Consider the following 24,912-nt stretch of genomic DNA (forward strand, 5'->3'; position numbering starts at 1 on the left):
TCAAAGCCACTGCTAGACCTCTCTCTCTCGCTCTCTAAATTCTCCCAAAAGCCTCTGTGTCTAGGCAACGACTTGTAATCATGACATACGTATACAAACTTTCCCTGTATAAAACAGAACAGGCGGAGACACAGACGTTTTACGTCAGATGGAGACCAGCCCCGTGGAGTTTCCTTTCCTTCCACAGATAGGATGCATATTTCAAAAACATACATAATGGAGGTGGGAAACGGCCATTTTTTACGCTTCTCGCCACCTTCCTGGCTCGTTCTCAACCAGCATAGCGTGTCCAAACCATTTGGAAAAGCATCTGCCGACAGCATAACTACACCTTTCCATATGCTCGGCCGGACACACGAAGCCCGACTGTAGACGTAATGAAGTAACCTTCATTTACTAAATTAGATTTGTAAAATTCCTACATAAGTGAACTTCAATGCCGCTCAACTGATGTTAAATGTGAAAGATCATGATGTTATACCATTTTATTACTTGTTGAATGCTCAGAATTTATAAGGCCTGACAATTTAAAGGCCTATTTACTGCATTGAACCAGAAATACAACAAATTCTGGCCAAAACAAGATGGCAGACATACCAGGACACATGCAGGGTCTCGTTCCCACGGCTTATGGGGCAAACTTTCTCCTCAGGATTAATCATAGTTGGGTAGACAGTCAAGGTGGCACTGGTGTTCACAATAGGACGAGACCTGGAAATGACATAACATCAGTATTTAGCATTTTAAACAGTTTTATGATTCAAATTTAAATAGCTTTCCATAGCTACACTACCCTTCAAAAGTTTATGAAAGTAGTCTCGTCTGCTCACAGATGCTGTATTTATTTAATCATAAATACAGTAAAAACAATTAAATTGTGAAATATTATTACAATTTAAAATAACTGTTTTCTATTTCATTATATATTTTAAAATGCAATTTATTAATGTGATGGCAAAGCTGAATTCTCAGCATCATTACTCCAGTCTTCAGTGTCACATGATCCTTCAGAAATCATTCTTAAATTCTGATTTGGAGCTCAAGAAACATTCTCATGATTTTCGATGTTGAAAACTGTTGTGCTGCTTAATTTTTGTTTACATTTTTAGGATTCTTTGATGAATAGAAATATAATTGAAATTTAAAATATAAAAAATGTCTTTGACTGACCGGTAAAGAAAAGCTGTGTCCTGACCAAATGCACCAACAATGAGATCTGCAACAACAAAAACATGATATCAGACTAGATTTCAAAAGTAATGGTGGTGGTTTATGGTAACTCAACAGAGCTCGACAAGCTTTCTCACCTGGGTAGCCATTGTTATCCAGGTCTTTGCCTCCACGAAGGGCGTAACCAAAACTTGCAGGTAGAGCTGACGGTGCGGCAGAAGCCCATTGGCCAGCGATCACCTGAGAGGGCTTTTCCCCGAGTCCTCCAGCATGTCCGTTATAGATGAGCACCAATCCTTGTTTGTTTTCCCCACCAAACGGACAGCTGATGGCCACATCTGTTAAGAGCAGATTGCAGAATTAGGGGTGCACCGATGTTACATTTCTGGCTACTAAAAGAAATGTGTGATCATGATAAATGATAAACAACAGATATTAAAAGTCCATATTATTTTGTCTAAAGAAATGAGTTGTTATTGTTTTATTTTTAAAGTAATCATTTTAAATGAACAGATCGATGACAGACATTAAAATTCTATTTAATTTTGTCTAAATAAATAAAAAATAAAACAAAAAATATTATTTTAAATTAACTGATAAATGACAGATATTAAAATTCCATATTATAATATAATATTCTCTAAATAAATTTAAAATAAAACACTAAAAACTAAAAGCAACAAGCGATAAATGACAGATGTTAAAATTCTATATAATTTTGTCTAAAGTTAATAATGAAACACACACAAATTTTTTTTATAATTATTTTAAATTAACCGATAAGTGACAGATATTAAAATTCTATATAATTTTGTCTAAATAAGTCAAAAATAAAACACAAAAAAATTAAATAATTATTTCGCATTAACCGATAAGTGACAGATATTAAAATTCTATATTATTTTGTCTAAATAAATTCAAAACTAAACACTTCATTAAAATAAATAATTTTAAATGCTTTAAATAAATTTAGGCATCATAACATTAGAATGTACAATATGAATGATATTAATTTGATATTTAGATTTGCTAAATATTACATTTCACAGTGTTCTATTTTTAAAAAATAACTTAAATGAGTGTTAGATGACTAGAAAGGTAATCTAAATGTAAACTTGCACAATTAAATATCGTCCGATATAGATCTAATAACAACCAAAACTGACAAAGAAACTCCAATATCGGCCGATAACCGATATGGTTATTTGTGACCCTGGACCACAAAACCAGTCTTATGTTTTTTTTTGTTTTTTTTAATTGAGATGTATACATCATCTGAAAGCTGAATACATAATCTTTCCATTGATGTATGGTTTGTTAGGATAGGACGATATTTGGCCGAGATACAACTATTTGAAAATCTGGAATCTGAGGGTACAGAAAAATCGAAATATTGAGAAAATCGCCTTTAAAGTTGTCCATTTCTATTGGCGATAGTGCTGCATCCATTCACAAAAATAAATGTTTTATATATTTAAGGTGGGAAATTTACAAAATATCTTCATGGAACATGATCTTTACTTAATATCCTAATGATTTTTGGCATAAAAGAAAAATCGATAATTTTGACCCATACAATGTTTTGTTGGCTATTGCCACAAATATACCCGTGCAACATAAGACTGGTTTTGTGATCCAGGGTCACATTTAAAGACTGTCAGATAAACAATGCAAAAATCTAGACAAATCTCTCACCGTTGTAACCATCTTGGTTGAGATCTCCAAGAGAGGTAATGGAGCTGCCAAACCGGCCGAACGTCTGTGTGCCGGTGAGGTGAGGTAGCTGAGGTGTGAGATCCAGAGGTCCATTCTGCAAGTACACGTAGACCCGACCCAACTCCTCTAACCTCCCATCAGAGTCACGAACCATGAACATGGGAGCGCCAACTAGCAGGTCTGTCATTCTGAAGGTGATACGAACCACAAACTTAAACACTGATAACATTCCTGTGGCGCATTCTTGTCTAAACCTGGTTATGACTACCTACCCGTCATTGTTGATGTCAGTAACAGCCACCGAGTAGCCATAGTAGGAACCCATCTGAAAAATTTGGGAACATCTGGTGATTTAAAATCTAAAAACTGTAATTGATCTGAATCATCACAGATACAAACTACACATTTTTACACTGCACATGCAAACAGCATGTAGGATCTTATGAATGTCACATGAACAATTACTTTTCGCCTAAAGGCCTTCATTGACATTTACTCCAGTTTGTGGTGTGAGTACATGAAAAGAGCTCTTTGATGATTCAGATGTGGCTCTTTTTCTAGCCCCCCTGAGGTGGGCACACACACAAATGCTTTTTGATTGTATTTACTCAGCTGAGGCAATCAGAGCAGTTAAAGGCCTCCAACAATTTCCATTTGCAAAACTGTGGCGCTAGTTTAGGAAAATTGCCCGTAAGCTCTCGCCTCACATAATCCGTTCTTTACTGCTTACCACAGAGCACTCTAGCCCAGTTTAAAGAGACTTGTTAAAGGAAATTATTTTTGCTTATATCATCAGTGTGCAACAGTTTGAATATCATGGTGGGATGAAGCTTTGCAAAGCAGTAAGAATGACATAACTTCTGTTTAAATGCCACGTCCAAATATAGCTGCAGTCATATATTATTAGTATTGCACCACAAAAGCCAATACAACAAATTAGAAACTAGATTTGAAAATATCAGTGGTGCATGCCCATACAAAACTTGTTGATGATAAGAGATGCTCTGTATGGTAACTATGCATCTCTATACGGTTGCTAAAATGTTCAAGTTTACTAGGTGGTTTCTTACTGGCCACAATAATCCATAACTAAGCCTCTCTGATAATTAAACATCAATGCACCAATGCATATTTCACCTTAGACTGTGTGGAATATGGTATGTACCAACAGTTTAATACTACTATAATCCGAATGTTGCACTTGTTTAATGTTTGTCATACTGGAAAATAAATAAATGGGATCAAACTTACTTGCTCTCCAGTAAAAGTCTTCAGCAAATCCAGAGAGCCATTGAAAATGGAAACCTGAAGAGAAAAGGCAACACACTATAATTTTCGTTCCATTAAGTACCATCATATCAATCTCTGGGTTACTTTAGGGGATGTGTAAGGGATTTTGTCACATGTATCACACTGAAAAGTTGCTGTAACCCACAATTTGAGCAAAAAGTTCTCTGGCTAAATGTCACAGTTGATAACGTTACTGCTTCTTCTCACCTGTCCATGGAGTCTGACTCCCCTGGGAACTCCAGTCACAAAGTCTGAGAGCAGGCAAGCCAAAAAAAAAAGGAGGAAAAAGAGAAAGATTTAGTAGTGGAAACATGGAAATGTGTTGGTTCCTCAGGAACTCGGAGAATTCTGGTGATCAGAGCCACTCCAAGTGCTCTGTTTTCAAGTTTGTTTAAGTGAAATGAATATAATAGGGTATAATCATAACACTTCCTTTGAAAGGTTCTACATACAGTGCTCCGATTTAATGCTTCTGTCTATGGTTATTCAAACAGCAGATGAGGATCTTAAATCATTATCTGTGGTAAAACACTGTCACCGTCATTCTATTTCCATTTTTAATGGGTAAATTAAAAATGACACCAAAATAATCTAGTGAAACTGTAACCTAATCGAGCACTATGATGTAGAGGTTTTATTTTTTAGATTTACGACACCCACCTTCATTATCATCACCACTGAACTCGCCCACAGCCAATGAGTAACCTGTTAAACAAATGAATGTGGAAAAAAGAAAATGTGGAAGGTGACAAACAGGAAACACCCTGTGATAAGGCAATAATAAAAACTACTCAACAACTAATAAAAGGGGGATGGAAAGACTCACCCATGTAGTTGTCATCAAATGTGATCTCTTTTATCTGTTTGGTCTGAATCTGGCCATTCACTGATGTCAAGAAGTATCCCGGGTAATAGGCGTTGACGATTTCTTGTTTAGCTGCAGTGATCAATTGGCCTAGAGATTGTAAGGAGAAACTGATCTTTTAATTGCACTTGCATTGAGCTAAAGGTCACAGTCGATGCAAATAATAAATGTAAATATTCACATTTTCAGAGCAGAAAATGATTAAAAATTACAACAAACTTGAGAAAAATGCAAGCATTTTTTAAGTAAAGCATAAGAAAAGCATCTGATCATGGCACCATGGATGAGCTCTGCATTTCGGCACTCTAGTAAAGTCACATCACGTTCATTTATTACTCCAGTGTGTTCATATTTTTACTCACGGATGTCCGACCTGGACGGACTTAACTAGAGGAAATGAACCAGAAAAGATTTCCAAGTGAAAGAAGGCGGAACATCTGCGCACACATACCGATTACGTAATCGCCACGGACCAATGGTAGTACAAAGGTGTTTACCAGCCGTAGCGAACTTTTCCGGAAGGTTCGCTTTGGCAAGCTGTTTTGAACTCCCAAAACGAACTCCAAACGAAGCTCGTTTTGGCCTGATTTTCGAAATTACATCAAATCAGTTCATTCTTCTGCCTTTATACATTTCTTTTACTGTCACCTTTGATTTAATGCATCCTTACCTGGATAAAAAGATCCTTTCCATGAAGAAAAAAAAAAGAATCTTACTGATCCCAAATTTTTCAATTAAAGTGGTCATACCATACTTAATATAAATGCCACATACTGATGAGCTTTTAAAAGACTGTATTCTCAAACTAGTGTTTAAATGTTGAATGCCAAACCTTGCCAGAAGTAACTGCCAGGTCCTCCAAGCACCACCTTTCCTTCCTGTAACATAGCAACAGTATCAAGGTGAGATCAGAAGAAGAAAACAGAAGATATGCATTACATTTTGAAATGATATGTTCTATTCAGTTCTAACAATGTCTCACCTGAGTAAAATCAGCACTGAATCCACCTTGACAGTAGCCTTGTCCTCTTCTTCCATGAAATTCTGCAACGGACAGCAAGTTATGTTACTCTCACTTCAAAACGACTTATATTGGACAGTGCCTTAACAAATCATCGCTGACTTCAAGCCCACCTGTGCGACACGGAGCGTATTCCACAAACTTGGTGAAGTTTTCGACGGCCAGAAAACACGAGCCAGTAGTATTAGCACGAGGTATTGATTCCATGATTCTCCATGAGTAAAGGGGGGCACAAGCCTATGGAATGGATAATGCTAGAAGTTAAAGGTCAACTCTATAAACACAAAACCCACATGCTAGCAGAGTGCAGAGAAGACACTAAGAGAGGTCAACAGTAGTTCTGGAGTAAAGCAACCGTGACCATAAATCCAGGTCACTGTTTGATAATCCATGAAGAACAGCACCTGGGCTTTTGACGTTACAGACAGTAATCCTACATTATCCACAAGCCAAAGTTCGAAATCAAGGAATTATAAGGAATAAATAGAGCTGGATCTGATTGGTTTATCATTTGAAACTAACACAGACAATTTAAGAGCATTTTTAGACTTGAGTCACCAACCATTATTTCTTCAAGACCGTGTGATTGAAGGCAATGCAATCACAATTTTTTTTTTAATGAGTCCAAATTGAATATTATACTGACTATTTTTCACACAGTCAAAAATAAAAGTAAAAAGATCTTACCAGCACACTATCTTCATGCACTCGTACTGTTGCTCCAAACCACTGATGGGATTTGAACTCTCCTTGATACATTGTTCCATTTACAGTCACGTTTAGATCTCCTACAGCAAGAATTTTTTTTTATAAAAATATACATATTAATATATTATATAATATTAATATACATGATACAAATGAATATGATGATGATGATGATGATGATGATGATACCACTTATGAACAATAGAATGAAAGGATAAATAAAATAAATGATCAATTAATTTTGTTGCTCAGTTTATTTACAAAAACACAAATGTAATAAATGTGAATGTTGTTATTGTGCACAATCCATCATTAATTGTCATTATAAAGAAATAATATGTTATAATAATAATAATAATAATAATAGTAATAATGTTTCAGCAATTTATAAACCTCCTCTGAAACAGTCGTGTGGGCAAGAAAAAATATTAACTATGAATATCAAATCACATTTCACAATTCTGTTGCACTCAGAAATGTCACATCACTGAAGTTAAATGTGTTGTGAATGCAGTTCCATGTTGATTTTAAGTGCATTAAGACCCATAATAAAATAAAAAAAAGTCCAAGGTGAAAAAAAAAGAACAGACTGTACAAAGCAGGCTCAGGTGTCCACTGAGGTTAAGGGTCATATCACGAAGAAGGCACAAGAAGGAGAAAAGACAGATGGTCACATATGGGCTGAAATCAAAACAAAGGTGACATGTCCTGACCAATGAGAGTGGTGGGGATTCAACAATAAGATCACTAGACCAAGACCATCAGAGCTCAGGTTCAACTGCCAGAGGAGTCACTAGGCCAGAACATCCAAACGCCTTCAAAACACTCCGTTCCCATCCCTGACTGCCAAACTGAACTGGGCCACAGACATTTCTCCAGTTGCACCATAATTACAACCATGATGCAACAGGGTTCTGTGGTGTGATGGAGGGGAAGGGGGAATGAGAGATTGAGGAAGAGGAGAAATGAGTGAAAGGTACAACTGGCGGTAACACAATTCTCAGCTGGCTCTCATTCGGGGCTGGTCTCATTCGGAGAGAAGAAACTGTGCCAGGAACCTTCATCCAAACAAAACAGGAGCTCAAGTTGTGTGGGTTAATATTGTGAAAACTGTCAAGAAATGTCTGGATCATAGTGCAGCCCCAAATTAAAAGAAGAACAGGAAATTATAAGTCTATAATTAAATTAGCCAAAATTTTATTTTCATAATTAGGCATCATCATTCAATTTTTTCATATAACAGTAATGAAAAAAAAAAATCCAGGAAAAATATGCATAGTTGTCATTAAAATAATGTCATAATAAAAAAATATAAATAATAACCCAATATTATTTGAAATATAACCCAAACATTGCTTTGCGTGATTCATCCAATTGGTAAGACCCAATTTTACGGTCTAAATGACTTTGTCTCATTCTGAGTGAGGAACAGTGCCAGGAATCCTCATCCAAGCAAAACAGGAGCTCAAGCTATCTGTCAGATACACTCCTACAGATACAAACACACACACTCTCTCAGACTCACTCTCTCTCTGTCTTTCAGTTAATAGCACCCCTCACCTTCCTCTTCCCTTTCTCAAAGTCTGTCATCCCTTTCTAGGAATTCTAATTTATTATTTTCTCTGTTTAAGTCACCAACTCCCACTCATTCTTTTACTATCTTGTATGGTTTCTTTATCTCCCTCTACTTGTCATCTCTGTAGACTTGTCCTATTCCTTTCCAAACCACCCCTTAACCCATATAAACACACACACACACACATACACGCACACACACCTCCTTTTCCCCAGACATCTTTTGTTTCCTTCTCTCAAGGATGTTTGGTACCCCAGTAGCAAAGCAGTGGGGATTAGAGCCCTCTAATAACATTAGAGGATATATGCCTTATGGTCACCTCCAGGGTGATGGTTTTCTCTTTCTTTTCCTCCCCGTCTTTCCCTCTCTCACTGCCAAAGTAAAGAAAACCAGCAGTCCTGCCCCTGTGAGATTCCTTACAACTGAAAACTCAAGTGTGTGTACTGCGCTCCAAGACAGGGTGTATGGAAGACGCCGTGTCCTCCTGGCGCGCAGTTGGGGAGGACAGTTTGTGGGACGAGAATCAGTCAACGTCAATGGAAGTGGACCGTTAAAACTAACAATTATCTCACTTTCCACATCATGGGTGAGGTGGGAAGATAAAGCTCAGTGGGGAAGGTGGGGAAAATGGTGTTGTTTGGTTACAGTTAGGGGAGAACTACCCAAAACTGGATGAGATTTGATGATTATTTAAGACTTGGATGCAAGATACCGTAGAGTTACAGCAGTTGGGGATTGAATCTAGGCATTTTTCACATGTTTTACACACAAAAATTGAATGACGTTTGAAAACTAAAAGTTCTTGCGCAGCAATGAGTGCTTCTGTGAAAGAATTAGTAACTGGATTTGGTTAATGATTCATTGAACTGAATCTTTGACAGATATTCAAGCATTTTAATTGTGGAAATTAAACCAGACATTCTGTTTTGCTCAAGGTTCAATCCAATTTCATCTTAAATGTCACATAAAACGTGAAACTACTTTACATGTCTGAGTGGGTGGTTCTTGGCCAGAATATTCTGCAATTTAGACCAGACTTTAGTCTGGTAACATGAGACAAATTCTGATGTAACCTAGAGGATTTAAGAGGAAGTATTCCAACAATTAAGGCACCTTAGGAGACACCTCTGCTGTGATATACAGCCATTTTAATCAAAATTCCCCTGATTGCTAATCCTATGAGTGCTCTCAGATCCTGGAGTCAGGCCAAGATGACCTGGCCGACTCTCTCGTGGGATAGTGGAGGTGAGGAGGTCACACACACACACCTCTCTCTTTCAGCGATGAGAGAACCACCCCATTAGTGGAGTATCTAGATCTGTGTAAGAGAAAGGGAGGGTCAGGAAGGGGTAGCGGAAGGCACGAGCCACATGGCTAAATTCAGTCATCACATCAAGCGTCTCTGGGGAGACGCCGAGAGACGGGGAAATGAGAATAGACAAGAGTCAACGCTCTCTCTCCTCCGATTCCCACCCACTCTCTTTTCTCGTTTTCTCATTATTCTCTGTTATTTTCTTATCAGGGAGGAAGAGGAAAGAGGTCAGATCTGAAGACACGATTAGCTAATACTCTCTCTGATTGAGGGATGTTAGGCAGGAGGAAAGACGGTACTATGGCTTTTCTAAGTGGCCCACAATAGGTTCACAATGACGCATCAGTGGCCGCAGGGTCAAGCCCAGATTTAAGTGGTGAGATCTTTATTTGATATACAGTATTTGCAGTGACTAAATGGCCGTAAACTAAATGGGTAAACTGTTAATAGAGTACAACAGTCATTTATTTTCTCCACAGCAAATTTGATTTTTAATAATAACATATAAACCTAGAAAGACCTAACATGAGCTCTTAAACAATGACATATGCTTTCAACTGTAAAAAAATATATATAAATAAATAAGGAAAACAAAACAAAACAAAACAAAACAAAACAGGAAAATAAAGGGAAAATTAACCTAGTCTCCTAACTTCTGAGACTAGAAAGACCTAACACAACCTCTTAAGAAATTATATATTTGCTTTCAAAATAAAATAAAATAAAATAAAATAAAATAAAATAAAATAAAATAAAATAAAATAAAATAAAATAAAATAAAATAAAATAAAATAAAATAAAATAAAAAAGGCTCAAAAAGGTGCTACTTTATTTCAGGTTATTGCCTGACTGCTGAGACTAAAGAAAATTGCATAAAAACCACTTGTCAAAATATCAACCATTTTGGATCTGTCAGGATGTATTGACATCTAATTGAATGATCATTGGATAAGCATTAACCTCCAAGGCTAAACCAGCCCCTGCCATGCATCACACGTCACAGGGTATTAGCGTAACTCAATTACGCTCTTCTTCTAGGCTATTGAGTTAAACCAAAACAAAATTATGTTTTAATTAAAGTCAAACGTAATAAAAAGAAGAGCATGACGTTTTACATGACTCATAAGCACACGGCATACTTGCAGCCCTAAAAAGCAAAATCTGTGACGACGTCGCTGGCATATGCAGTGCATCATGAGAGAAAAATAATTATAAAAATGAATTTGTAAAAAGTTTTTGCTGGAACTTTTCTCCCTGTGTTTGAGTAATATGCAGTAAATCATAGCTTGGATGTTCAGAGGAGACTGATTCCGCAGGAAGGAAGCCAAGAGTCTCTCGCTGAGATTGTGAACATTTCATTGTCCCTTGACATGTGTTCTACATACTCAGCAACTTGGATCAGCTATTAAAACTCTGTCTGATTCAAGCAAGGGACAATTCACAATTGTTAGAGTGTTTGTTGTGGTCTCTGCTTATTCTTTTTCCTGGTTGCTACAGTGCACAGAAATCTGAATCCTAATAAAAAGCATTTTTTATGTTTTACGTCACCGCCACAACAGAAATTATTCTGGCATGGTGAGTAGATCAACGACCAACAATGCGAGCAATGTTAACATGCAGGCACTAACAAGACAGCCACAAAACAGACAGTTCATATCAAGATTTTAAAATTCTTAAATTCTTCCTGTGACATTTTTTCTTCCTGTAGGTAGTTTTTTTTTTTTTTTCATGGACCAATAACATCAGATTTTTTCATTCACGTGATACCATTCCAGATATATTTTTGCTCTAGATGTGAATATATGACTTCCAGAAACAAATGACATAAAACCATCTCTATTTAGCCATTTAGCAGTTTCTAGCTATCATGTTCTGCCTTCCATGTTGAGAAAAATCAAACATTTTAAGAAAATCTGAGCCTGCATATACATCAGGAAGTCTGCTCGAGCACTTGTCTGCCTTCTCTTCCTCTTCCATCACCCTCTCAGAGCAAAGTCTACACAAAGAAAGGCAGAGAGATGTGCACCCAAAAAGTTGCTAGCTTTGAGGAAGCCACATAATGGAAGAAGCAGGTATCAATCAACACAGGGATTGTTTTGGAGAGGATGTAGAAACTTAAGTCAAAATACTGGATCCACTTTAAGTTCCGGTAAACAATTAGCAGGGTACATTGTGCGCTAATTTAGCTGCGCAAGCTTGAAAAACTTGATTTGAGGAACAAAACCATAGTATGTATTCTAGTGATGCACCAATATTTTGACAAATTTCACTAAAAATTCAATTTGGTGCATATAATTTAGTCTCAATACATCTTTTAGTGAACCCACATCACATGTGTAATATTGGTGTTTAAAAGGTTTCATTGTTTAAACAGAGCACAGCAACTGGTTAGTGAGACTTACCCTGTTTATCGAACTCTATGCTGCTGCATTGTGATTGGCTGAGGCTCCATGGACAGTAGAAGACTGATCCTCCTTCTCTGATGTTGGGCTGACTGGTGTTGGCTTTGGGTGCTCCAACTATAATACTCACACTGTTCAAGGAGGAAAAAAAGATGAGGGAAGATGTTAGCATACTAACAAGACTGATGAATATTTATAAGAGTAGGAAGTACAGTGTTCCAATTCACAAAAAGTCTATGGGACAATTTGTCAAAAGGTTTGGATTCAAACATCAGAGCTGTAAAGAAACAATCCTTCTATGTTAAAGAAGAAAGATAAAAACCATCAGTGTTGAGAAGCCATTTTATAACAGTGGCTTGTTTAAGCTACAGTCAAAATTGAAAACTGAACCAAACAGAATTCAACAAGTCATTGAAAACATGTTATGCTACATCGCTATGAAAATTTAGCCTGGTAATACCAGACTCTGCTACTTCACTTTGCTTCGTAGACAGAGTCTGGAATGGCATAACAGAGAAGTGTTTTCTCTCTTGCTAGGGGGTGCTTGTCTGAAGTTTAAAATCATTGGTTACCTGTAAGCCAATCACATAACGTTTGGTTATGGCGTGTGTTATGCGCATGCTCAGCCGCATTTAACTTTCACTGTAAACACATGTATGATGCGAAAACAAAACCATCGAGCGAAATACCGGAGTGAACATGGCTGTGAACGACTTTTGCAGATTATGTGAAGTAAATCTACGCATCCACGGTACAATCAGCGTGTACGTCACGGCTCTCAGCCCGCCCTCTGTTCGTTGATTGGCCCGGCTGTTTCCAGACCGGTGGCAAACAGAAAGCTCTGAAGCTGTCTCAGACTGAGTACAGAAGCGAAATGAAATTGAGCGGAAGTACGAAGTCTGACGTAGTCAGGCTAATGAAAATTTGCTTGTTACTGGAGAAGTTACAATATTATACATTATTAAAAATGTAGTTATATTATTAGAATTATTACTTGAAGTTAGCTTAGTTTGCCTAGAATTAAAAAAAGTGTGATATTACTCACATTTTCAGATTTTATTAAAGGGATAGTTCACCCAAACTGAAAATTCTGTCATAATTTACTCATCCTCAAGTTGTTCCAAACCTGTACGAATTAGTTCTGCTGAACACAAAAGAAGATATTCTGAAGAATGTCGGTAACCAAACAGTTGATGGGTATGGGAAGAAATACTATGGAAGTCAATGGGGTCCATCAACTGTTTGGTTACTGACATTCTTCAAAATATCTTCTTTTGTATTCAGCAGAAGAAAGAAATTCATACAGGTTTGGCAAATGGCAGAACTTTCATTTTTGGGTGAACTATCCCTTTAAAATTAAAATATAATCTTTGAGGAAATGGACTGTCTCCTACCATAAAGAGAGAAATTATGTAACAGCGTGGCCATGTGCAATGGTTAATAACTTGTTTGGCGACATGTGACCACCAACACACAACCACACACACCAGTCCCACTGGGTAACAAGTCAATGAGAAAACAAGAGCCAAGCCTGCTAAAGTCGAGTTAGCTCTGCTCCTACAGCTGTTTTTCCCCCAGGGTTATTATAAACACATGAGCTGCAAATATATGAACACATACAGACAAACACAGCCACACATCTAAAAGCATGTTCTCTAATTAATGTACATGTTAAAACTTCACAAACTAAACAAACTTCTAAACAGAGAGAATAAACAATTGTAGTTGGACAGGACGAGAGAAAGGAGGTGGAACAGCTGTTTAAAACTGCATTTTTACATTCTCTGAAGAAAATGTGAGTGCCAGGACATCGCTATGTGGTTTCTAAGGTGTTCTGATTGGTCTTTAGCAGGATGCCATGTGGTTGCAAGGCGGTTGTATGTCTGTATGAGATTCTGGTCTCTAAATATGGCTAAATTCCCTCCTTTTATGTACATTACCATTAAAAAGTTTGGGGTCAATAAAAACTTTTATTGCAAGGATGCATCAAATTCATCAACAGTTATGTTAAAGAAATGTATCATTATTACAATTTTAAAAGAATGCTGTTCTTTTGAAAGGTCTCTTTAAAGAATTCAGGGGAAAAAAATGATCACGTTTCCACAAAAATATTAAGCAGCACACAACTGTTTTCAACATCTTAAGCTGAAGGATCATGTGACATTGAAGACTGGAGTAATGATGCATAAAATTCAGCTTTGCCGTCACAGGAATAAATTACATTTAAAATATATTAAAATAGAAAACACTAATTTTAAACACTCAACAATATCACTGTTTTTACTGTATTTTTGATCAAATAAATGCAGTCTTGGTGAGCAGTCTTTTGAACGGTAGTGTAAATTTATGGGATTTTTTCCACCCATTCTTATATCTACTGGGTGAAAACTGTAAGAATGATCATTTAGAAAGGTAATAACACATGGCATCTTGAGATTTGACATTTGAAACAAGCTCTCTGAAAAGTACCCAACAGTTAGACAGCCACTCCCACAGTCCCTGCTCTTCTAATCTGTGTCTAATTTTCCAAGAGCCGGCATGGATTGGTGCAGTGCCGCCATGACCTCATTGTCTGTAAACTTACTATCATCTTTCCTGTCATTAAGGCCGGTCCATTGAGAGATGGGGGATGGGGGTGTGGTGGAGGTGTTTGTGAGAGGGCACTGAGGACATCTCCAGGGGGGGGGGGGTTAAGGTACAGGAAGAGAACACCCTTTCCTGCCCCCTGGGCTGGTCTCAGTGACGCGGAACAGAGGACTTCCTTACAAAGGCTGCATTCAGAAAACCCTCCGGTCAGCCATGGAGACTCAAGCCCACTTTAGATGGACTGTCGAGATAGAGTCATATAGGTAGGACCAGATGACCATTTAGGTCAAAAACAACAGAGCAAACAGAAGACAGACAGTTGACCGCATCCTAAATGAGAGGGCTGGATTTTCTCAGCTGTTATTTACAAAAAACAATGTGTCTGGAGTCAAAGAGTTGAACAAAGTTCACTGTAAACCCTAACGCTCAAAATAATTAATTGGTTTGAGTAGGACAAACTTAAATTAAACTAATTAGTTCAGTCAAATTAACTTTTATGAGTATTTAGCACTTTCTTTTGCTTTCAAATTCACAGAACTGATATATTTTAAGTAAACTGAACTGTTTGATGAAAAAATGGCAAGTATTTGAAATAAATAGGTTTAAGCACAAAAAAGCAAAACTAAAACTAATAAAAAGGACAAGCATTACTAAGAAAATAACACATTTACTAAAAAATAAAATAAAATAAAAATATTTGGAAATTGACTTTAATCGCTTTTTATTTTTGCTGTTTTTGCTATGCCTTTGGAGTCATGGACAGTTTCCAAATTCTGCACTGAGAGGAACACCAGACAAAAAGGAAAAGGCCTGAACAATTGACTGACCAATAAATAGGCAGGACATTAAATGTGGAAATGTTTGTTAGGGTCCGTTTGTTTCAAGGCCACTACAAGTGGAGCACAAACACACACATAAAAAAGCAGACGTTCCATTTGTTTTTATAAAGGGGAAACCAAAACAAAGACCTCTTCCGGCTTGGAGAGAGTATCCAGTTTTTCCGCCATATGTGTGTATGGACAGAGGGAGAGTCCCAGAGGTGTTACAGAGCACTAGCTGAGGTGTAATGTCAATCCCAGATTCCCACGATGGCTTTCTCCTCCAGGGAATTTAGAATTAAATGGTACATCTTGCAATATTCCTACTCTAGATACCATCGATAATACCTTAGGGATGTCTAAAACTAAAATGTGAACAGAACAGGCTGGTCCACCACCTCATTTGAACCCAAGCACACTATGAATGAACTCAAGTGCACTAGTCTGATGAAATGTTATGTTGCTATGATGCATGTGAAGTGTGTCTAACAGCTGCAAATTCACTAACTTTCCCAAGCACTTTCACTCTTTTCCTCGAGTTCCTGGAATGCTGTACACTTACACTACCGCTTTGGCTGACTGCTCACAAGTGTACAGTTACAGTAAAGCTACAAACGTTCCACTTTTGTTATGATGAATTCTCACTATAGATGAGTTTTATCTTGAATGCCATTGGTAGTTTCCAAGCAATGCAAAACCAGTACAAGTTAATGTTTTACATATTCATTCATTAAAAAGAAAACTAGAGACAAGACTAGAGATAAAACAAGTAACCGCCTTCACATGCAAAACAAAAAGCTAATTACATGGCACACATTATGTTCGGTACATTAAGACCTAAATACACAGTCAAATGTGCCACTTAAATTGATGTAAAATTATAATATACAAAACTCACCATCAAACACATAAAAGGAATTTTAGAAACATAAAATTGCTTTCATCAACAAGTGGAAATAACTGTGTCTTCCGCCTAACACTCAAACTAATGTAGCCTAAACCGTACCATTTTGATAATGATCTGAAAGAACTGTAAATAAGAAACAATTAGCATGTAATGGGGGTTTATCTTATGGGGAGGATCTCATCTCTCCTAAATGTCCTTTTCTCCATGCACTGAATGCTTAAACGTTGGGTTAACATTAGCATAATGATAAGAGCCAGATTGCTCTTGGCTTAGATGCTAGCTTTTTGTAACGGCTCCACATAAAATGAGAAGGACTTCAGGAGGCCTTCCAGCAGAGGGATTGCCAAAGTGAAGCTCACTTTAATTAAAACAATCTGGCCTTGTAAGAGAACAACAGAATGCTGTTTCAATGCAGTTATATGGAGAACAAATTTGGCTTTAACTGTTATTAGCATCTGTAAGTAGTTGGTGATTAGAATTATTTCGTAGGTCAGGTTATTGTCTTTGGAGGCTGTTGTCTTAAAGGGATACTCCACTTTAAAAGTCTCATTGACTTCCATAGTATACTTTTTTCCTACTATGGAAGTCAATGAGACCAGAAACTGTCTGGTTACTGACATTCTTCTAAATATCTTCCTTTCTGTTCAGCAGAAGAAAGAAATTCATACAGGTTTGAAACAACATGAGGGTGAGTATATGATGACAGAATTTTCATTTTAAAGTGGAGTATCCCTTTAAAGGGATATTTCAGCCAAAACTCAACCAATTCTGTCACCATTTACTCACACTCATGAAATGGCAAACCAGTATGGCTTTCTTTCCTCTGCGGAACACAAAAGACTATATTTCGAAATTTGTCTCCGATTTCTGTCCATCAATGAAAAAAATAGGGCTTGGTCTTGTTTTGGGCCCATTTCACTTTCATATAGACAAAAAACACTTTGAAACATTCTTCAAAATAGATTTTTTGAAAGGCATTTCAGAAGCGAAACATCAAAGAATCATTCACTCAATGATGCAAGGAACATGCATAAAGTAAATAGAGTTAGTTTGATTTTACATTGATTTTTAAGAGTAAAAACAACATTAACACCCTTTGTGGTATCTCAAAAACAGACAACCGCTGACTCTAACCAAGATGCAAACTGCATTCTCAGTGTGGCTCTAATTAAGCTAATTGAGTTAGTCTGAAAATCAGGCTTGAATGTGTTACCACTAAAATGCTAAGCTTGCTAGATAGTCACCACTGAGGCAAAGTACGTCTTAACATTTAACCCATCACTTCTGAGGTTTGGTAATCAGACCAGAATTAAAGCTATAAAAATAAATTGGTGTGCCACATGTCATCTACTTAAGTTGTGGCAAGAAAATACTGGGTGAAAGACGCTGATAGCGCAAAACTAATGGCAACGAATGGTTAGAGGCCATTAGATGGCAAATGCCTTAATTTCCAACATCTTCTGCTTAAAACATTCTCCCAGCCATTTCACACTTCATTATCATCCAGCTGTTTAACTTATGTCACTTGAATGCTGGTATAAAAGCTTGAGCTTGCCAAGAAACCACAATGGTTGCTAATGAAGGTGCAAGAAAATCACAATCAGACAAAACACACAAATCCACCATCTGCCTCCATTATGAATGGCACAGAAATCTGCATGTGTTAAAAGCACATAAAAAAATCCAGAATCAGGGAATTTTCTGGGAAACTTTATATACAACATTAGAAGTTACATGCCTACAGTTGCAAAAAGTTTGGGGTCAGTAAGATTTTTTAATACTTTAAGATTAATACTTTTATTCAGCAAGGATGTATTGAATGCATCAAAAGTAACAGTAAAGCCTTTTATATATAAAACATGCATTTAAAATAAATGCTGTTCTTTTGAACTTTCTTTTCATCAAAACATCCAAAAATATTGATGTTTTCAACATTGACAATAATAAGAAATGTGTCTTGATTAACAAATCAGCATATTATAATGATTTCTGAAGGATCATGTGACACTGAAGACTGGAGTAATGATGCTGAAAATACAGCTTTGTCATCACAGACATATACATATTAAATATATTAAAATACTTTAAGATACTTTAAATGTAATAATATTTCACAATATTACTCTTTTTGCTGAATTTCATTCAAATAAATGCAGCCTTGGTGAGCTTGAGAAAGCTTAAAAAAGATTGTACAACAAAAACAACAAAATAAATCAAGCTAACTGCAACTCAATGTGTGTGCCAAGAACAATTCATTACCATCAGTCACTTCTGTAAGTAACTTTATTTGTGATTATCCCACTTTTCCCATGCCAAACAGATGTATATTCACTGATTGCAGTTTGTGGCCTTAGAAACATTTCTGAAAATCTATGCAAACAAAGTCGAACAATTATCCGGCTATTCAGAGGCATGTTGTTATTAGCAAAAAACGGTTACAGTGATAGCATGCCACGTCCTCCCAGAAGATGTGGAATGGATCCAAAACAAAGCATTCACTGTTGCAACTCTTGCATCTCAATGATCTCAATGAACTAACATTCTCAAAATCAAAGAAAGGCCAAAGTGAAATTCAAGGCCCGGACGGTTCGTTTTTGGGTCTTTTGCTCTTTGTGCGACGCCAGCGAGCTTTAACTGGGATGCCAGCCTGTCTCTGGATCGTTAAGCAGCTAAGCGGTTGCGATGGAAGCAGCTAATAATGAGACGGATAAAAGTGGGCCGAAGAAGCTCTGTCTGCGGCCCCTCGTCTGCTCGGTAGACCTGATCTGCACGTGCTCTATTCTGCTGTCTGGGAGCTGTGGCCCAAAGATGATGAGCAAAGCAGTGACCGCTGGGTCAGCTGGCACTGAGGGACGACAGCTCACTCACACAGCTGCCGCGCCAAGAGCCCTGAGGAGAACTGCATAGTAATGGAGGAAGACAACAGAAAGCGGTCACCGCTCAAAAATGAAACCGGCTCACATGATATAATGCAAGAAAATGAAACACACTCAAGACTGTTGATGTAAATGAAAACAATTAACTGATTCATTCATAGTCAAACTGTTTGAAAAATGCAAAATGCATTCAAGATGCGACAACCATCTACAGTTCCAACAGTAAAACATCACGGCCTTGTGAAAAAGTGCACTCGTGCAAAGTCTGCTGAAGTGTTGTGCTGGTCTGGAATGACCGTTAAATCTGCGCACATGCCCTCGACTGTTGATCTGATAAACACCCCACCCTGTTTTACACAGGCAGATTTTAAATGTCATCACAAAAACATTTCCTCTCAAAGGATATGGTTTAAATGAACATAATATACCAGGTGCTGAGATGTCAGCCAGATATAGAGCACTTGGCTTGACTCACAAAGAGCCAACTCTGCATTACCTGCTATTAGGCCTGGGCGATATGGCAAGAAAAAAAAAATCGTCATTCTTTTCAGAATGATTGACCGATTCACGATTTAGATTTTTTGAATGTTTAACTAGTCAACTTAAAAACATAACTACAATATGATTCAAGTAACATTATCTTTCAAAAAATGATATTCCAAGTGCACCACACCTGAAGTGATCGACATTGTGTAAATGTAAAACAAACAACTTTGTTAAATTTTGTTAAATATCTTTGCAGAAAATATGAAGGCAAATATTGTACAAACTTATCTTAAACATATCCTATACATACCTATATTTCTTAGCCAAAAATTATTAGCAATAAATATCACCAGTAAGAGGCTATTATTAAAAGCAAATGCTTTGTAAAAACAGAAAATAACAGCACCTTTTAGCCTGTCACCATCATGCAAACATGAAATATTAAACATACAGTAGTAGGCCTAGTTCTTTACAGGTTTTTGTATTCCACTGTGCTATTTTCCCTATTGTTTTTATGTTTGGTGGACGTGTTTGGCTATTGCACTCATGTCTCTTTTTTCCCATTCCACTGCCCGTGTCTCGTTTTTTTCAACGCATCATATGGTCGGATCATTTTCTTGTCTTAACAGTTAACTGTTGCTGAATTGTCAACATGTCTAATTGTAACATTTGCTAACATTTTTATTAAAAACGTGATTTCTCGATTAAAACATAATAAAATCATGGCAAAACATTACATTCAAATTAATAGAAAAAAATAAATCTGAAAAATTGCCCTACCTGCTATGCTAATTAATGTACTAGCTATGAAACCAGAAAGTTATCTGGACGTATTACATTCACCATGTTATCGTTGTCATGTGACCTACATCGTCAGTTGAGTCGCTTCACTGCCATTCACAAATCCCCTAATAGGATTGTAAAATATCCATCGGATACGCAGTTCAGAATCTTGGCGAAAGTGGTAGGTCATCCAGGTACTTTTCGTCTACTGTTTATGAATACTGTAAATTCGGACATACTACTCTTTTTTTAACAATGTTTTTCACCTACTATTTAATAGGGAAGTATGTGACTTCGGATGCAGGCATTAAGCTGATTTTAAGCACGGATTTGATGTCCCCACATTAACAATGGACAAAAGTTCTCACTTTAAAGAACAAACTACACCTCTTTTAGGAGAAAACAGTCTGTAAAATGAATCTAAGAAAGCACAAGCCTTGTCATTCAACGGCACACCACATTTTGTATGTGACACGACAACATTTAAAGCACCCCATGACATTTACATAAACACAGAGTGTGGTTTTACCTCTTAAATCTCTCGATACCAAATTGTAACCCCAGCCCCCAAAGAGCTATAATTCACACATTCACACAGACCAAAAAACATCCCATAGCGAGTTGCAACTGTTGGTCGTCGACACCTCCGAGGGAGCTTTCTCAGCATGGAGTCCCATCTTCACACTTGAAAAGAGTAAAAGGGGCCATCATCAGGTCCAAACAATTAGCATCAATCGCTCACCTTTGCATGCTATGCCTCACGTCCTTTGTTTGTAATCCTGCAGGCAATAAACAGGCCATCTAAATGCCGGATGATTGGACATTCATTGTCGTTGCCAGCCCAGCAGGGGCCTGGTAAACCAGAACAGAACAGATCAAGATGATAATGATCTACCCAAAATGTACATCAGGAACAATGGAGATCTGCAGTACTCCAGGCGGCAACCCAAGGCAATTGTGGAGCCCAATGGCTAAATGTCTGCAAAGTTGACTGGGGCATTTGTTCTACCGTGATCGAACACATGTCTGTTTTTCCACCAGAGCACATGTACACCATTGCACACAAGAGCCTATTATACGAGTCTGCCAGGTCCCATGAGGTCATAAAAAGCAGACAACTTGTCAATGGTAAAGACAACCTAACCCACAGTCCCAATCAGCTAAGGTTGCACCCATTAACCTGCAAAATAGAGGACTATAATTTTACAACAGGCCAATCTGATTGACACCACCATCAGAGCCAAATGTCATGAAGCCAAAAGAGCTAAACAAGGCTTTATCATGAAGCAAACGAGCCCAAAACATGAATAAATAAATAGAGATTTAAGTCACATGGAAAAGTTTTGCTACTGAAAACAGCAAACCTTTCAACCAATGCACAAAGGCCTCTATTGTACCGACTCCATGGAAAACACTAGTCGTCGTAGGGAGAACCTGGGTGAAGAATAGCTTGGCAGCCAATGTACACACACCCATATCCAGCTGGATGCAAGACTATGGACAACAGACAGCCTAATCCAAGGAGGAAGAGTAGAAATGATAAACAGCAGACGAAACCCTGGTTTAGCTAAAGTGGGTCCTCTGTATTTAGCAAAGGCAAACTGAGCTCAAGGTCTGAGGTAAATATTGATCTATCAATGACCTTCTTATAGAGGGTAAACTTTGTGAGAATGATGACCACAGCTGAGGATGACCTACTTTACTCTATATCACGGCCTAACCATCTTGCAATTCCAATATGCCATTCTATTTATACAAGACCAGGGACAGATTCATGAAACATTCTTAAGAACAAGATTCTTCTTTAACTATTTTTTAACACAAAAAAAGAGTGTATTCCCCAAAATACTACTTAAAGGATTAGTTCACTTTAAAATGAAAATTAGCCCATGATTTACTCACCCTCAAGCCATCCTATGTGTATATGACTTTCTTCTTTCAGACGACTACAATCGGATTAAAATATATCCTGGCTCTTCCAAGTTTTACAATGGCCGTGGACTGCAACCAACAGATTGAAGCTCAAAAACGTGCATCCATCCATCGTAAGTGAACTCCAAACAGCTTATGTGGGTTAATAAAGGCCTTCTGAAGCAAAACGATGAGTTTGTGTAAGAAAACTATTCATATTTAACATGTTACAAAGTAAAATTCTAGCTTCCGGCCAAACGGTCATACGCAGTCTACTTGCCCCTAATGCGCAACTTATGAAATTTATGACATCAGAAGTAGTGTAGTGCGTCATGGCGTAGCGTAAATATCAGAAATATGTCGCATTACTCGCATAAGTTACGCTTTACACTTAAGTGGAATCCGAATGTTCGTTTGGCCGGAAGCTAGTTATTTTCCTTTATAAATATTAACATTTTTCTTACAGAAACTCATTGTTTTTCTCCAGAAGGCCTTTATTAACCCCTGGAGCCGTTTGGAGTTTGTTTACGATGGTTGGATGCACAAGCTTTAATCTGTTGGTTTCAATCCACCGCCATTATAAAACTAGGAAGAGCCAGGACATTTTTTAATATAACTCCGATTGTATTCGTCTTAAAGAATAAAGTCATATAGACCTAGGATGGCTTGAGGGTGAGTGAATCATGGGCTAATTTTCATTTGAAAGTGAACTAATCCTTTAAGAATGTTCTTATCTTTCTCCTTAAGTTTGTTCTTAAGACTAAATTTCAGAAGAATTCAAATTCTTGAAAGGAATGCTCTTAAAATAATCGTACATAACTTTAGATTCGGATAACCTTCAACTTGTCTTAAATCCTCAAAGGCAAGATGTTTAATTAATTGATTGGGTTGTTTCAAATATTAAGAATGTCAGCATAACACTAGCTACATATAAAACACATTACTACTACAAAATTAAAAAGAAACAAAAGATTGTGAGGTGATTGTTACTTAAAGGTTAATAGATGGACAAATATATTGTTAAAACTTACCAGTGTAAAGTTTCGAATTTGTTGTATTAGACAAGGCAACCTCACAAATAAGATGGTATGCAATCAGGACTTTAGAATTTTTTTCAAGAATTGCACTTAGGTATATTCTTAATTTTTTTTTTTTTTATATAATTTATCTCAAGAACTTAAATTCTTTTTTTCCCTCACTATCAGAGAAAACCCTGTGGTTTTGATAGCCAACGCAACTTGGTAAACCTCAACTTTGTGAATATTCGGGTAATAAAATACACTGAGGCAGGTGAGAAAGTTTTTTATGTTTTTACAGTAATATTCCTGCCATTGTGGCTGTAAATTTGTTGCCTTTGGCTGCTAATGCAGACAGTCCAGCTCCTTGGATTCAACCACAAGCTTCAAACGCTCGCCAACAATCATCAAACACCAAAAACATCTTTTTGAACATCATAAACACTAAAGGAATTTATGCATAGTCACACATTATTCTCTGAAAACAACACTCATCATCCGGAGCCACGCAAATCCCAGCAGGAACAGAGAGGGTGGTATTCGGTTTCTATTGTTTCTGCAATATAAACATTTCAAATAAAGCTATTTAGTTTTCTGACATTCAACCCTACATCCAGACCCTGATCTTTGCCCTTTCACAGTACAGAGGATCATCTTCTTATCCAAAGGTAAAGAATACAGAGACTGAGGAATGTGGTGCACATCACCATTTGTGGTGGTAGAAGAGTTTTAACTTCACTGACAGAACTGTTGGATGAAAACATATACAAGGAGACACTTGTTGCAATAATCAACTAGAAGACATTTCAATTCAGCTCAAGTCTAGTGAACAAATGGGACTTTAAACATCGAGTCACAATTCTTCAGGACAAATTAGGTTTATATACCAGACCAACCGGAGGAGGCCCCAACATAGGACTTGTGCTGTTCTTCTCTCAACGTTCAAGAACCATAAATTTCTCTTCCATGTATATAGCTGTAGAGCCCCCTGACACCAAGATCGTGAACCCTGTCCTCGGGCAGTTCACTGTGGTGGTCTGCACACTAGCTAATTCTATTAGTGCGTGCCAAGGAGCACTATTCTCCTCAGACCTATACATGCCCCTTTGAGGCCAGACTATCAGGGAGTCTGTGAACGAAGCGAGGAGTGAATGTTTTGTCAGAAAGGAAGATATAGAGAGCAAGAGAATGAGAGAGAACATGCAAGTCAGAGAGTTTATTTCTGTCACCAGATTCTTTTTTTTAGACAAAGCTTTTTTTGCCCCAATTTGACAATGATTTTACCAAAATACACGTTAATCAAACCACTACTTTTTGAAACACACAATATGGATGCACTTCAGGACTGCGTTTCCCAAAAACATTGTTAGTCTAAATAGATTGTAGAAACCATGCATTTGGCACCAATCTGTTTAAGCTAACAATGCTTTTGGGAAACGCAGCCAGGAAAAAGGTTCTAATGAGGTTTT

The 24,912-nt window shown here is 37.3% G+C and overlaps 1 protein-coding gene across 1 annotated transcript in view; it reads right to left on the bottom strand.

The window, feature by feature from the left end:
* The window catches only part of itga5 (integrin, alpha 5 (fibronectin receptor, alpha polypeptide)), a 55,036-nt gene that overhangs the window by 26,588 nt on the left and 3,536 nt on the right, over window positions 1–24,912 (bottom strand). Inside the window, exons 2-15 of the mRNA XM_084098198.1 lie at window positions 12,061–12,191; window positions 6,750–6,850; window positions 6,176–6,299; window positions 6,024–6,085; window positions 5,874–5,919; window positions 5,003–5,131; window positions 4,837–4,881; window positions 4,384–4,427; window positions 4,138–4,191; window positions 3,159–3,211; window positions 2,866–3,074; window positions 1,308–1,508; window positions 1,171–1,216; window positions 598–711 (exon numbers count right to left, since the gene is read on the bottom strand). Coding sequence (XP_083954324.1) covers window positions 598–711; window positions 1,171–1,216; window positions 1,308–1,508; window positions 2,866–3,074; window positions 3,159–3,211; window positions 4,138–4,191; window positions 4,384–4,427; window positions 4,837–4,881; window positions 5,003–5,131; window positions 5,874–5,919; window positions 6,024–6,085; window positions 6,176–6,299; window positions 6,750–6,850; window positions 12,061–12,191 — 1,359 coding nt within the window. The remainder of the gene's footprint in view (window positions 1–597; window positions 712–1,170; window positions 1,217–1,307; window positions 1,509–2,865; window positions 3,075–3,158; window positions 3,212–4,137; window positions 4,192–4,383; window positions 4,428–4,836; window positions 4,882–5,002; window positions 5,132–5,873; window positions 5,920–6,023; window positions 6,086–6,175; window positions 6,300–6,749; window positions 6,851–12,060; window positions 12,192–24,912) is intronic.

Source organism: Abramis brama, assembly GCF_963993115.1.
Source record: "Abramis brama genome assembly, chromosome: 22".
Taxonomy (NCBI): Eukaryota; Metazoa; Chordata; class Actinopteri; order Cypriniformes; family Leuciscidae; genus Abramis; species Abramis brama.